Genomic DNA, 16,796 nt, shown 5'->3' on the forward strand with positions numbered 1-16,796 from the left:
GTGGTTAATGACAATTGACCTCTATATATTTTTTGCAATCTGTTATTCAAACATCAGTGTCCCTGTACATAGCAATGGGAACTTTGGAAAGAACCAAGCTGTGCTTTGACATGTGAGGAGCAAGGAGAGCCCCTCCAGGCATTTCTCTGCACCCTTCCCACTGGTTAGCAGGGCTGGGGGCTGTATGACAGACCCAGCATGCAATACAGGTCATTGCTAAAATGATTAACAAGATGATATCTTTTCCCCCCCCTCACAAATGCACAGTGCAGAAGAGCCAAGTTTGCCCTAGGTTTTCACTCCACTTAGTTAACTAACCTAAATTAGATTAATGTCTCCCCCTTCCCATGCTCCGTTTAGGTGGCTGACACTGTACAAGTCTCCCTTCTTGGTGGTAATGCAGCACTTTCAAGCAGGAGACCCAGTGGGCACATTACAGTGGCTGTTTTTACCTCAGACAGCATTAACAGGAGTGGAGATCTGCTGGGTTCCAGTAATAATCACTCTTAAAAGTCCCAGTCTCTCTTCAGATTACAAAAAAAGCCTATGGCACTTTCAGTGAGCTTCAGCTGACAGCACTCATCACAGCAGAGTGTTTTAACCCATCAGATACTCTTGATTTCAGTTCTGGTATACCGGCAAGAAGTAGGAGGACCAGATTCAAAACTAGCCTGCAAACAGCTGGTAGAACTTAACCTCCAAGCCCTCCCTTGTTCACAAATAAAGGAGAGAAAGTACGGTCAGTTCCTCGTGTAAAATGCTAGCCATGTCTATTTACCTCAGCTGAGGATGTGTTGCAGTAAGTCTCGACCAAAAGAACACTGAGTGCAACAGAAAGCTGGATGTACAGACAAGTGATTAAAACGCAGCATTAGAAAGCAGCTATCCCAGTGTTAGATGGGTCTGCTTTGGGTTATTTTACTGTTCCTGCACACCAGGGTCCTTTCAGTTTCACATGTATAACACATGGATATAAATGTACCTTTTTCTTCTAGAATAGGTTGGATTCCAGTGATGTAAGTATAAGAGCAAAATCTGTACAGCTAATAGCAACTGCACCTATTAGTAGTTGTTGGTTGCATTTTTTTTGTGCCCCCTCTCCACCCATCTTTAGTTAAGAAAATACAGTAAAATAAGAAAATAAGTGACCACACAGTCCTCAGATATATGGTATGCTAAATGGGAGCATTAACTGAATACTGACATCTCGAGCAAATATTCATTATACAGTGTCACAACAGTTTATCCGTAGCACAATAGTGGAGAGATGCAAGCTAATAATATCTTAAGACACTTGTAACCTCCTGCTGATGTGGCAGATTTGATGACCAGATGTGGAGAGCAGTTATTAGGAGCCTATGCCTTAAGATGGAAGTCATAGCAAAGGACCTGTGCTTTTCTTCTAAAATAATTGGGGTTAAAAGTCAGGAAGAAACAAAAACAAAAAAATAAAGAAAGGTCATACATATAATTACTCTGAGGAGCAGAAAGAAGGGATTTCATTTTTTTTCTGGAGACTGCAATTTCTTTAAACACCAAAGGTTATGTGAGTGGAAAAAAAATGATGTGATCTCTGTGTTCCTGTGCTACTCTGTCTGCTCTTACTCCGAAATATCCCACTCCCCTAAACGTATAGACTTCAGTGTAGTCAAGTACCTAAAGGCATTTTCTTGCCTGAAGAAGACATATGGATTTCTGGATGCGGCTTAAAATATAGGGCCCAAAGGAGTGCACCACATTCCTTAAAGCTGGGTTACAGAGCAGGATGATGTGCAGACAAAACAGTCCCCCATTTAGACGTGGGAAAAGTCTGAAGGAGTTAAACCTTATCACCTCCTCTGCCCAAGAATAATTCTATGCTGTTTCTGCTGAATGAAATATTTGTTTTCCCCAAATCTTAGTTTTTATTGTCTTAAAGTTATTTTTCCCATAACCAGAAAGATTGGGGGAAGGGTGGACATGACACACAACAACGCTATTTTCTGGTTTAGACATCCCTCTCCAAATATAAACTTAAAAGATGAAGTATTCAGTGCTGTGATACCTGTACTTCCTAAAAAAATAAACGTCGGCAGATATTTTTAAATCCTCACTGGTGTTATTTGTGACTGCTTTCAATACTTCTGTGCTCACAAGATGTTTACAGAGAAGATACACCCATATTGATCACCTAAACACAATTTGGATAACTGCTAAGTGGGTAAATGTCTTCCAGAAGCACATTTGCTTTAGCATTAGTTATGCTTCTGTCCCCTATAATAAATTAATGCTGGTTACTTACAGGTCCAATTTCATAAAAGGATATGCACCACTTCATCCATTTTCATTTCCCCCTAAAGGATGAGAGTAGGAAGGAATTAGGGTAAAGAGAAAGATGTTACAGAAGGTAATAACAAAGACCAGGACTTAGAGCTTGGCTGTATTAGTAATTCACTAATTAAAAGAGACTAATCAAATAGAACAAGTTTACAGGCCTTGTTATAACCCTGAGTGTAATTTTTATTGAAAAATGCTGAACTTTAAGGTAAGACCTGTAAGATTTGTGGAAGAATAGCGTTTGAAGAGTTCTTCAAAATGCTAAATATGCACAGTAAATTACGAAGCACTACAAGTGCAAATGTAAACATTTCTGTAGCATTGGCTGCAAGTACATGCCTACATATTGATCAAGGATATGGATCCTTTTTGAAATCTGCCTAAAGATTCTCAGTAAAAGTTCTGACATTCTCAAAATTTCCTAGGAGAGGTTTTTGTAGTTCTTTTATTATTTTTATTATGTCAGATATTTGCATGGAAACCAGCTCTTTTCCTTAGAAGCCTGTTCTTTACCTGGAGCTATAATATTTCAGCTGAAAAATGTCTGATGTCACAGAGGCAAATCAAAAGAGGATATTCTGTTTAGAAGCTGTTGATGCTTAAGGGGTCCTTTTAATAATGAGGGACTGCAGGTATCCCAATGATTAGTTCAGAATGGAGCTTCTCATGTGCTAGCAAACTTCAAAATAAGCAACAGCTTGGAAAGACATCAAAAATCCTCTCCTTTCAATTTAAACATTTTCCTTCTCTGTGTTTAATGGGCAATTCCCACCTGAAGTTTTCTTTCCCATTTATCTGGTACGCTAAAAAGCCACCTTCAGTTTCAGTCTATCTTAACAACTGTCCGGGAGCTAACATTAAATTGCAACCTAATATTAATCACAAAATAACGTGCTACTTCATTGGATGTTGACCTGGTTATAATTATGGACTCTATCCTCTCCCTTCTCAAAAATATTTTTTTTCTCCCTGAAATATTACATGTCTTTGCCTTGCTATATATACACACACACTTTACCTACAGTAAACCTCTGTAGTTACCTCTGTAATTCTTACCCACTTCTCAGGCAATGAAGCATATCAACTCCCTTTTAAGAACACTGCTGCAAGCACCTTTCAACACCCTTCTATAAAGATAAAACAGCCTGCAATAGCTATTGATGATTTCTTCACGATTAATCAGGCCAACTGCGTAGTGAACCAAGGGCAACATACCCATTGCTGCTATGTAATTTAGACCAAAGACTTAGACTGAACTGTAATATTTATGAAAAGCAGTAATAAGAGAAAGTCACACAGGGGACAGGTAAACAAAATAATTTTGTTGGATTTCTGAAATTCCGTTGTATTTAATTTTTTTGTTGTTGTTCGTTCATATGTCCATATTTATAAGAGGGCCATTAGCAGCTTCAGGATTATTTTTTTCAAACTCCCCAAAACCAGCAGAGAACAGTCTCAATAGCTATATTTAAGAGGGATAGAATAAGAACTAGCAGATGAAGGAGAGAGAATCTTATAAAACTATTACAACAATAAGATTAAAATGATGTAGTTTTAGAATAATTGAGGCCAAAATAACCATGCCTTACCACCCTCCTAGTGAGATTTCTTTGTCTAGGTCAACAGAAGGCGGCAAATTTCAGGTTTTAAGTCAGCACTGTAGAATCACTGAAATTTGAACTATAATCTGAACTTTTATTCCAGAAGAGTAGCACCACAAGGGTCTAAAAGTTTCCATTTACGAGCATCTAGAGACTAAGTACACAACCAGCACAAGACTAGACTTATAAAGGCATCTTGATGTTATTAAACAGAACAATTTGGTAAGCATGGCAAAAATTTGGAACTAAGCTTATTTCAGAGTCAACTGATTTGCTTTAATCAAGAAGGTACCTTGGCACAGTAATAACCCCAGAACAACATTATATCCACAGGATACTGGAAGATTCAAATGAGATTATTCCTACATCTGTCTAAAAACATGCAGAGTAAATGCAGTTCTGGCAGAATTAATTTATGAAACATTTCTTCTGAAAAAGAGTATTAATCTTTTTGGAGTTTTCCAAAAATCATGCTTCTCTCCCCCTCCCCCCCAACGTTCTTGTGAAAAAATCAATTAAAAAAATTGGAAATGAACCTCTCTTGTTCCCAAAACCCAGTGTATTTGAGAATGTAATGTCTTACTTCTGTAGTAAATTCATCTCAAGAAACAAAAAGACAACCAACAAAACAAACAAACAAAAAAAACAGATACCTCTGAGCCCTTTCTCCCATGAATGATAACAGTCCCTGTACCATCTATATGGACTTGGTTCTTTCCTCTTGCATTCTTTTTAAAAGAAAAATGAATGATACCTTATCTTTATACAGGGCTACATTTGTATATGAGGGGAAGATGGACCAGGGAGTTTAATAAGAGAGGGTGCTGAAAACATCACCTTCATGTTTCTTACTCTACTGCAAATTGCAAGAGGTGGATAAGTAAGAGCTAAATGGGATCCAATTCCCATTTCCTACACTGCAGGGAAGTTTTCAGGCAGCACAAGATAAATTGCTCTAGTCATAGGTCATCTTTAATGTTCACAGAGCACTTGTGAATGATCCCAGAGTGAGTCATGAATATTACAAACTAATTATGCTAACATTACATAGTGGTTTTTACTTGCCAAAAATACCAATAAAAGAAATTCAGCATGCAAATGATACACATTGCAATTTCTTGGCTAAATAAGACTATTACTTTCAGAGACTAAAAAATTGTTTCACAAAAATATAACCGGCCCGAATTTAATCATTTCCTAATGACTGAAATAGGAGTTAGTATCAGTCCAGATAAAAACGTACCTTATCCCTGGCTCCTGGCCAAGAGTAACTTCTTTTTCCCTTCTACCCTTCAGTAGACATTGCTGGATTGTTTAGTAACTAGATAAAAATCTTGAACTACTGCTGCTCTTTTAACACTTCATACTTGAATTGTTGACCAGGTAGCATTGCCAAGGTTTTTGTTTGTTTTTACATGGAGTTCTCATTCCACTGCTTTATCACTCAGACTTCATTATGAAATCTGAAGAACCTGCCATATAAACCGTGTGAGCTTATAGTACACAACTGCCAGATGGAAGCACCAGATAATAAGGGCATGGGACAGGGAAGGCACACTTCATAAGAGAAATGTCAAAATAAGATGTATGTAATACAAGTTTATTCTTGTTTTCTGCCCTTGTGCCACCCCCAAAATAAAATAAAACAAATTCAGTAGAAGTCTAAGAAACCTACTGCCTTCTCTTACATATCTAGAAATCCAGACATGAAAATTAAAGCCATGTTCTTTGCTACTCGTACAGTTTCCTGATGGGTAGGTGGTTCAACGAGTCCTTCTGTATTTGCATGCACAGACCAGCAAACCTGACAAGTGATGATTAAAGCCAATGAGTTTTATATTTAAATAGTGGTCATACATTTAGCACCTTTATGTATAGCTACATCTGTTCTCCTTCCCACACCCCTAGTACAGCTCTGACCCAAGAACCTTAGCACAACATCATACCACAGTGTCATTTCATTCAAATCTCCTGTTGCAAGTTAATTTCCCATTTACCAGTTACTCTACCTCCATTCATGGGATACACTGTTTGCCACAAACAAACTTTGAGAGTGCATTGGTGGGACACAAGCCCACTACTGGACTACAAACTTAGCTTGTGACTGTCTGGGGCAAGAGGGTGTCTGGCTTTGTTTGATGTACGCCACTGGATTAGCTATAACCACAGAAAAAAAAAAAAGTCATCAACCCCCCCACCCCTCCCGCAAGAGTCTATTTGACGGTATTCCTAGTATCACTAACTTGTTTGGAAGAGCAACAAACAAACAAAACTCACCTCTCTGGTCTCATCTCATGCTGCTTCAAGTACTTTATTTCTGAAACATGGAAAAAAAGAAAAAAAAAAGAAAAATACAGATCACTTGACCACTTACAGATTTATGTAGAATTTCAATAACAAATATGGACACTTTCTACAGTAGAGCAAAAATTAACCATTCTTTAAAATTTCCATTGCAAATAGGCTTATTCAACTTCTGCTATTACGTTTTCCTTTCGTATTTCAGTGAAATCCCGGAACTTCCACCTGCTAGAGGACATACTCTTGTCCAAGTGTGGAACTGTTTTAATCCTATTAATCTCAAATTAGAGATACGCAAACACTAAAGAAGATTCTGTTTAACATCGAATGAGTTAAAATACACTTTGCTCACCGATAACCTCAAAGCAAAGGTATGTGACTTTTTTTCAGAAAGAAGTTAAAAGAAAAAGGGTTTTCCATTTCTCAAACAAAGATCAAATTCTCCTGGGTTAATTCTGTGAATTAGTATCATTCAGAAAATGAAAACCCATTCAATTATTATGGTGAATGTATCTGGAGATTGTACTTCTCCAAAACATTCATTACACAGCATGCGTATTCCACAACAAAACCAAATTCAACATTTTCTGTTTTTAAAAGTTTTTCACTTGAATAGTGTTTTCATCCTATGCTATTTCAGATTACTTTTCCCCACAGATTCAGATACAGAACTTCCTTTAAAATATACAATCAAGCAAAAAAATTCCATGCTCAATCTAAACTGAATCAGTAGTGCTTGTCATGAGAACCTAATCCAAGAACATAGCAACTATGCTATGAAAACTATCTGAAGGGCACATTACCTAAAGTTACACTTCTAGCAGACAAATAAAGCGATCCAAGGCCAACAAACAGAGAGCAGATCAACATAAAGGGAAGAACACATAGCTGGGGGAAGAGAAACGTTCCAAGGAATAACATATAGTCATCAAAAATGAAAGAAATTCTGTAGCCAACAGCAACACTCTTAAAAGCTTCAAGCATCACTCAACCAAATCACATGAGAAGCTTCTATGTTGAAACACTCATGAAGTCCACCATCCTCCCAGACCTGTTTCCAGTCCTCATGCTCCCATCTCTTGAGAAAAAACATGAAACTTGAAATTGGAAATTATGCTAGTGCACTATATACAAGAATAATCCCTAAAACCAGCTTCAGCCCAGGTACATAGGTATTTGAAGAAATGAAGAAATTATGGAAAAGAAAATGGCTGACAAGAAATATGAAAGCATTCCAAAAACCAGACAGTTTTTACATAGTAAATATGAAAATAAATACATAAACACTTATGAAATCAGTGATAAATCAGATAAAAGCAGAGTTCCAAAATAAATAAAATGCTATTTTTGTACAAGTCATCAAACACACAAACTTATACTAAACAAAACACGAGGTGCCTCATTTCCAGTTCTTACTGTTCTTAAATAATTTAGGGGTATTCTCCTGAGCATTTTGTTCTGTGGTTTCTTCTCCCAATTGCAAATACACTCCCACTAGTTTTAAGCCACTCCTTTGTTCCTGACCCATTTTTATTTCCTTAAAATAACAATTAAAAACTCTTATTGCTATTTAATAATTCATAAGACATTAAAAAAAAACAACTTTAAATTAACAACTTCATATTGAAAAGGGAAAAAAAAACTTAACAGTCAACGGTAAGTACATAAGGTATTTGCTTAGATGGGACATACAAATTCTAAGGAGCCTGCTAACATCCTACCAATAAAGAGACAGAAAGAAACAGGAAGTTCTGCATATTTACACAGGCACCTGAATCTAATTTGGCTCAAATACAATTACTTGAAAGAGTGCAAAACCGGTTTTATTAAAAAAAAAAAAAAAGAAGACACTTTAAGCAGCAAGCAAGCAAAAAATACTGTGCAAATTCTCAGGCAAATTATGGTTGCTGTAACAGTGCTAAAGATTGCCTGACTCCTGACAGCTGAAATTGATGTGAGGCCATCAGATGTTACCAGGGCAGCTGGTCAACAGAGAGGATACAAGGCTTGCGCTAATAGTCCAGAGATCAACGGATTAGTCTTTTAAGACCTAAGGGATTGCTTCATATCACCACCAATCTGGCAGATTATGGCCCTGAAAGTTTATTTATTTTTAACAAGGACCTACCAACAGCCCTATACTGACTTTTCTGAAGTATCTTAGGATACTTGAGTAAAAACTGAATTTGTTCATAGTTATACCTATTTCTCTTCATCCCTATCTTTCTAATAACACCAAAAGGAACAGAGATCTTGAAGCAAAATTCAGTAAAACAGGATGGGCAACAAATAAAATTTACCTTTACAGATTAGATTGCTAAACAGCTTCAGGTGCTTTTCTCCAAGTGTTTCAGTTTAACAGGGAGAAAATTGGCTGCATTACCTGTTCAGAGCTTTTTGACTCCAGTTTGCAGAATGGTATTTGAACACCAGAAAACTAAAAGTAGCACTGATTATGCATTAACATTGTTCTGAGTTTTCCATGTAGCTTTGTGGTTGGTTTTAAGGCCCTGTATCTCTATGGTCTAGTCACAGTTTTACCCAGTAACCACAGGCTGTTGCTAAAACAGACATTATCAGAAAAAGACTTTCTATGGTATGATAAGCTGTGACACTAACCTTTACTGTATGAACACATCCATCCGAATCACCATCACAAGGACAAAAATGCATATGATGATACTAATGAAATTCAGCTTCTTAGAGAAAAAAACACCTTCTTCCTTTCCCCTCTCAAGTACCTAGCAGAGTATGAGTGATGCAAAAGAAAATATGGAAATCCATCTATCTAAAAAAAAAAAAAAGAAAAAGAAAAAAAACCTAAAGTTTTGAAAAGGAGAGTGAGCAGCTAGAACAAAATGCATTTTGTAAAAAGTAAGAATTAATTTTAATCAGCAGGTTTACTTTAACAAAGGTTGTTGATTTTAAATGTGTCACCTTCTCAGCAAGCCAATAGCTTATTCAAGAATATTCATGCTTACTCAAGAACCGGGTCATGAATACAGTAAAGGTCTATCTCTAAGACAATGGTATAGTGGAGCAGTGTGCTGCTGTACTCGTGGACATGTGACAAGTGATAGCATATGAAATAGTCAAACCTAATGTTTGCATAGGGTAAAAAGCACAGCTGATACAAACTATATAATTGTAAAGACACTAAGATGAAGGTTATGATGTCATTCAGTGCTGCATATAAAAAGAGCAGGATCCAACACCAGCATTACACACTTTTTCTTTGAGCAGAGATCAAATTCATGCTGGGGGTAACTTACTAGGGAAGTAGATTAGTTCAAAACATCTTTCTGAAAAAAAATGCATTTATACAAACTAAATAGTATGATAGGTGGAGTTCAGTTCTTGTTAGTTACTGTAATAGTTGGTCTCTTCCAACATGGCTGGAAACATAGGAGCATAATATCTATTTGCTTTATAAAAAAAAATAAACTTCATCTGACCAGGGCAGGAAACAGAAAGATTATAAAATGGATAACTTTTTGTATTAGTGTATTTAGGATATTTGCCATAATAAAAAAGAGGCATGCAGCAGAAATGTTATGATTCTGGTACTTATAAAGACTGTCTTCGCCTTTGTGTGTAAAAGCAAGTTCTATAGCCAACTAAAATGGCCTATGGATAATCAACAATAAGATCTATGTATCCTGAGAGTAATAAAACATGCATGTGATGAGAGATGTTTTTTCTTTAGCACCCACTCATTTTTTCATATTACCGTTATTTCAGACTCTTAACAGTACTTATAAGTCCAATGAGATATTTGAAAATATGTCAACCACACAGTTTATTGGCTATTAACCACTACATAAAAATTAACTAAACAGATAGTGTTATTTGCTATCCTTTTTTTTTTTTTTTTTTTAGCAGCTAAATCCCAGGATATTTTACGAAGAGGAGGTTCGTTGCGGTGTACTTAGAAGCTAACATATAGACACAAAAGCTCTCGCACTTCTAGAGCAGCAAAGAGAACAATGATATTTTTTTCCATACGATTTTGAGAAAGAGGGATGCAAACTGCAGTGAAGAGGATTTTTTTATCCTGATATACAGCTGCTTGTATTTGAAATCTTTGTACCACACTGCTTGATAAAAAGAGTTAAAATGGTTTAGCTGAGGTTTTCTTTCATGTTTTGGGGTTAAAGCTATTTAGGTTGCTTTAAAAATCTCTCTTTTTTTTTTCTGATACAGATACATTAATTAGAAAGGACAGCATGCCTCTTCTTAAAAGTAGGCACCTGCTAATGACTTATTCTTCTGTTTTCTGCTTTCTTGGGGAACGGAGATTAACACAACAGCAGTTCTTCAGCAGTAATAGCACAATGCTCTTTGAAACATTTTAAATGTAACTGATAATCAAGGACAGGAAAAACTGCTACTGATAAAAGAGAAACCTGAATCTTTTAATGTTGCTGTAATATTTACTTTAACCTTTGGTAATATAAAATGCATAATAATCAAAATCTGGAGGAATCAGATAATGATGGGCAAGAAGGCTGGTATTCTTTCTTGATGATGTCTCTTTGCCTTGGTAGCAACAATCTCAAAACCCTAGTATGACCTATGGAAGTCCTGGTTCTTATTTGCATTGTGGGCAGCATAAAGATGATGGCTTATATTTTGTCTCAGACTAAATATTTTAAACATCTGAAGAGTTCAGTGACTTTAACAACCAACAGCGTCTTTAATACAGAGTGTCGCTAACATATCATCTCTGCTGTCCTGTCCTCTTGGGGTTAGTTTTATTCTGGTGAAAAAGAATTGTCTTTCTCAATAGATGTCAGAAACTTCATCTGTCTCTCTCTCACTCTCCTTCTATGTATACACATAAATCTAATCAGATTACAAAGCCAGTTGAACATTTTTGACAAAACCCCATCTTTTGAGAGAGTTCTTCTGCAGAAGCCTCATTTCAGGATTTTAAAGCAATAAAAATACAACCTGAGGTGAAAAGCAGACAGAAAACAGTTTCACTACAGATCTTCATGCATGCTTTTTGGGGGGCATGAGAGGAGACTTGGAAAACGGGACACATAATGTAGGAGCACTGGGGAGCATCCATAAAATGAGCTAATTTCAAAGAATGAAAAACAACATACATCTGAATAATTTCAGTGATTTGCAAAGGCCTGGAATTTGTCCTGCTTGACCTGCACATGGGTGCAATCCCTAAGATATTTCCCCAAATCCAATGGACTAGCTGAAGAAGATGGCTAAGCCTATCCTAGCAAAACAACCATAGGTTTTTGTTTAAAAAAAAACATCTGCAATACATGTTTTCCTCAGAAAACAGTTGATAGACACCACAGGAAACCATAGTTTCACTGTGTCTTTTAAAGAACTGAATGCTAAATCCAGTATAGCTGCTCTCCTCAGGAAATGTGAAACGTGAGGAGGGGGCAGGCGGGGGGGAAGCATTTTGGAGAAAGATTCAAAATAAAGTTTGTGTTCACTCTGATGAGCTAACAACAGAAAATATTCAGAGAATATCATACATTTAAGCTAAAAAAGAAGGTCATAACAGAAATACTAGTAGTTTAATCTCAGTAAGGCCTGAGTTTAAGCTTCCTGTCCTTTATTATCTATAGGTTTTCTTTCCCTCCTGCTTTTGGTTTCTGGTATCTCAATGGTTTATACAGCTCTTTTGTTTGTTTATTTAGAATGAACAGAAGTTCTATTTACTTTTATGATCATTGTTTATTCATTTTTTCCACTGTAACATTATCCACTTCTCCTATGACATATTTCTTCAAACAAATGGTGTATTTTGTCCAAGATATGTACACCCTGACTGCATCTGAAAACTTCTCCAAGATGTAACCCACAGCAGCAATTCCATCTTCCCCTAAATGCTCACAGATTTCCTGGGCTTAGATTCTAGTCATTTCTTTGTGGATGTTGATTTTGTTGACCTTTCAGTACTCTTACATTATTATGCAGTCTCTCTTAACACGTTGAAAGTGTCATAGTCTTATTTGTGGTCCATAAATTTCACTCCATGCTAGGTGATTTTCTTTGCTGAAACACAGCGTTTCCATTCGAAAGTAATCTTAGATACATTCAAAGATCACTGAAGTCAATGGGGAGATTCCTGTTCATTCCAGTGAGTTCTGTTTCAGGCTGTTCACCAGCCCTAATTCTCTTAATTTATCAAGCCAACAAATGAGAAAAGATGCAGTATTGCTAGCTAGAAACAGATTCAACTGAAAATTGGCCACATTCAGTTATAGAGTTTATTGATCCCTGTAAACAGGAATGACCTTCAGATTTAACTAGGTGTTTCACACAAAAATAAACAGGAAACATTTTGGTAAATGAATCTCAAAGCAGCCAAGTATGTATCTGATAGACTTTACTTGATAGACATAGGCAGGACCTATGGCTTCCCCAGTAAGCCTAAGATTTAGTTAAAAAGGCATCTTATTTTTCCAGTATGCGTGTTCTAGGTAACTTCCCTGCATGTCTCAGGGAGAATCCAATCAAAAGAAAAGTATGAAGAATATACTTAATTAACACCTTACTACCATTGTTTTACTTACTGTACTTTAATTTGTATTTTGAAAACATAGGGAAAATATTTCAAGTTACAAAAATTTTTGTCACATAGTGCTTTTTTTTATATCACCACTTTATCTGTAGACCTGGCAACACCCTGAGTGATGTACTCCTTTGCATGTTATCTAATCTTTGGGTGATGGCCTGTTTTACTGTGTTGAAATACTATGAGAGCAATGTGTGAGAGAAATGCATTTTTTCAGTTTTTAAGAAAAATTGCGTTCACTTTTGTTCCCCAAAAAAGGGAGAAAAAACTGCCACCATAAAATAAGGAATTTAATATTTACTTTCTTAAAATACTAAGAATAGCAACAATCTTATCTCAGAAAATTAAATGGTTAAAATTTTGAGAGCAAAATTCTTGGGTACGCTGAACATAAGCATAATTTTATGGTGAGCAGTTAGCAGTCTAGGCCCTCCTTCTGCATGCTATTCCACCACAGTCCCAGAAGGAAACATCCTTTATCTTCCCTTCCCTTTAAAGACAAGTTTTAAACAGTGAATTTAAGACACATGCTTGAAGGAGAACAGGAACAGAGGAAACTTTCTGTCTTTGTATCAGTCTTTTTTCATTGGGTAATCATGGAGTTTAAGTACATTCAGCTACGTGAGGATAGGTGAAAAAAATGCACGCATACAATGTTATTTTGAAAGACTTATCATTCATTTTCCTGAACTGTTCATGTACGAATGTACAGCTGTAACACTGATGTGCTTTAAGATGTTTTCTTTCAGAAAATTAAAGACAAAAAGAGTAAAAATGGACTAAAATTGCCAACTGTGCATAAGTAAAGTTTAAAGGAGTAGATCTGTGATACAGAAAAAAAAAAAAGAGGTAACTGGGAAATAGTCAGTAGTCTGACCCCCATTAACACAAAAAATGAGGCACCATCTCTATGGCAACCCTCTTTGATTACAGGTGGAGGTAGTTAACATTTTTCTCATTTTTTCCTCTCTCCCTATAGGCTACAGAAGAACTCAGGAAACCATGCCTTTTCTGAAGGTACAGATTTTTGTTTCAAAATGTGTTGCCAAGTCTTATCCATCGTGCAGCATTGTTATACCGGACTGAAAATACAAGAGGTACCAAATGACCACATGTACAGCGGGCATAATGCCCCTGAATTCAGAAGACTTGCGTTAATTTAAATCCACTGAGAATTTCAGCCAATCTCTGGTGTCATTGCAAATCAGAGGATATAACAAATCCCTAAGCTTACAATAATTTCATCCTGTCATGTCTTTTAAAAGCCTCCTTTCAGTATGAAACAGGCCATTACTCTTTTCTTCTTTCCCATACACTTCATGAAAGGGACCCAATACTACTGCAATAGCTGATAAACACTTTCCTGCAACATACACATGCACAGGAACCCATCTATTCTTCTTTTCTTGGACAGAGTTAAATGCCCTATGAGTTATATTGGCATTATCATTGTGAAAATGGGCTCATTGGCTTCTTAGCTGGATCAGCAAGAATGACTTACTTCATATTAGAACTGAGTAGTATGTAATTTATGAACTTCTCTTAATTGAATGCATTCACATCCAAGAGAACAGGCTTGGCAAATGGCATGCATTTTCACAGAAAACAGAGGACCCTGCAATATAGTTATATTTTTGAACATAGTTGGTTTAGCACTTATACAAGGGCTAATGAACTTCAGAGTCCCTGTATTTAACATATATATATATGTATATATATACACTCAAAATAGCTTCACTACTCATTAAAACATCTTCTGTATCATGCAAGCTAAAGACTGGAAAAAAAGTGTTTTAAAAATACCCGTTTACAAACAAAAATAAGTTTTCCAAGGGGAAAAAAATCAGTTTAACCTTAGCACTAATAGTCAATGCCAAATGAAATTTCTAATTCTCTCTGTGAAAAACATTTTTTTTTAATTTGGTGTCAAATGCAAATGGAGGTTTTTCTTTATTAGAATTTCTAATAGCATTTAAGTATTTCAGATGCGGAAGAATTCTAATTGTAAGACCTAAATTCCTTTGTTCTTTATTTGGTCCAAACTGTGAACTCAGATTGCTAGACAGTTTAATATAAACTTGTAATCTGCAGGGTTTTCTCCATTGTTTTTCATTTGACAATTCTCCTTTTATAAGGGTCATAAAGGCAAAAGTCTGTAAAATCTATTTCAGGTTTTCCTACTCAGTTGTACTAATCTCAGTATCTTTTTCTTCTCTATAAGAGGCTGGTGTCTTTCTTTTTTCAATTAGAATTCTCTGAATGATTCTTCATGATGTAGAAAGTCTTCATCTCTTCAAGGAATCCAATTCAGTTAACCTAAAGTGACCTCAATTTTGTACACAATAGAAATAATTTGTTTTCTTTACCTCTACCTTTTAACACAGTCATGCTTAGATGATCTTTTCTGGTAACCTCAGTAGGAACTTAAAAGAGGATTTAGGTAAAACATTATAAGAACAGAAAAGCTAATTGAAATTTCAATAAAAAAAAATAATTGCCACATCCCACTACAATAAGGAGGTCAAATCATCCTCTTATGCTTATAGTGCACATTGTCAGAAATACACTGATGCAGAAAAAAGACCAGTAATGGTACCATTGATCTTGCATTCATTTACAACTTGGAGGAGAGATTAAAAAAAAAAAAAAGCCACTTTATCAACCCTGTTCTCATCACAACAGAATAAGCATACCCAGAGACATAGGTGTTGTTATCTGCACTGTCAGATTCGCACCATTTTGCAAATGCTTTGATAGAAATATAATGTGTTATTCTGGGATGTTTCTGATTATGAGCTTCTATCAAACTAGTCAAGAATTAATTCCCTGGAAGTTTTGCTTGTATTCCCACAGGTTTAAGACAGTGTGATGGGTCCTCTCTTCTTGTCTCCCATTAAGATATATCTGTTCACAGTAGAGGATCCTTTGGGACCACACTGATTGTTTTTCCTATCCCAAACTAATCCCCAGAGCATGGTAGTTTCGTACCCATGACGTACTAAGATCTTTCCCATGTTTCCTCAGCCCCAGCCTGGCACTGGTCACTGCTGCTGTCAGGATTTCTGATCGACATCGGTATATTTTTCTTATATATAATCTATAGTAGTGATGGAAATTGTGTGTTATATCTATACTACTAATGGTCTACTTTTATTACAACAGGAATGTGAAATAACAATATCATATTTTTTGTAACTGGACCAGTTATCTTTTCATTCTGTGCTAATGAGATTTCTACCTTTCATATTTGTTTAATCCACTTATGATACTTGGAGTAACTGTTTAATCAGTAATTTTTCATCCAGGAATGGAAATTCTCCTGGATTTTTTACTAAATCCCGTTAAAGTTGCTGATGGTGTGTATTTTTGTGTGTGTGTGTGTGAGAAAAAGGTTTTATTAACATCTTTTCCATTCAATTTGGGTATCTGGATAGAACTACAAGAACTATGTTCATACATTTTCCCAAAATATTATAATAAAGATTGCCTATAGAGCTGTTCTCATGATGGTTTCTGTCCATTGCTAATCTGAACTCCAGTTGCTAAAGAGAAAACTACATTCTAAATTTATATTCAAATTCTTATACTATCTCTGAAGAGGTAGTCTGAAATATTGTCCTGGGAATGAAAAAAAAAAACCTTCAAAGTTAAAATGCTGAGTTCAAAAGCATACCGACTTTATTCTGAACCATTATTTTACTGTTTTTATATGGCTTGCTTCAATTTTTTTTGCAAAATACTGCCTTTAACTAAGTTATTTTTAAGTAGCTCACTAAATGTTTTGTTCTAAACACCCATTTTCTTTTTTTTCATTGGTTTATACAAAATTAATATGTAATGGTCCCCTAGATATATTTGATCCATTCTGCTAGAAGGTGTTGAAAATATTGCAACATATTTAATAGGTAATATTATTTCTTGCAGGGGAAGTCTGAGAGCACTGCCTAGTCATACGTGTCATGAATACATCCTTGAGTGGAGTTTCATGTCCTTGCACCAACTATTTCCTTTTAGAATTGTAAGGA

General features: G+C 35.9%; 1 protein-coding gene across 17 annotated transcripts in view; it reads right to left on the bottom strand.

The window, feature by feature from the left end:
• Positions 1–16,796, bottom strand: part of LOC308194362 (uncharacterized protein) — a 230,823-nt gene that overhangs the window by 157,847 nt on the left and 56,180 nt on the right. For 7 of the 17 annotated variants that reach the window (XR_013950465.1, XR_013950466.1, XR_013950467.1 and 4 more), the window contains exons 5-8: positions 8,838–9,006; positions 6,195–6,234; positions 5,606–5,721; positions 2,282–2,333 (exon numbers count right to left, since the gene is read on the bottom strand). Coding sequence is in view for 4 of the 17 variants with exons in the window: in XM_080590236.1 (XP_080446362.1) it covers positions 2,324–2,333; positions 5,659–5,721; positions 6,195–6,234 (113 nt within the window). In the remaining 13 variants the exon portion in view is untranslated. Of the gene's footprint in view, positions 1–23; positions 2,334–5,592; positions 5,722–6,194; positions 6,235–8,837; positions 9,007–16,796 lie in introns of those variants that run through there. The other 10 variants (XR_013950472.1, XR_013950473.1, XR_013950474.1 and 7 more) reach the window with 6 other exon arrangements.

Source organism: Anser brachyrhynchus, assembly GCF_964034855.1.
Source record: "Anser brachyrhynchus genome assembly, chromosome: 4".
Taxonomy (NCBI): domain Eukaryota; kingdom Metazoa; phylum Chordata; class Aves; order Anseriformes; family Anatidae; genus Anser; species Anser brachyrhynchus.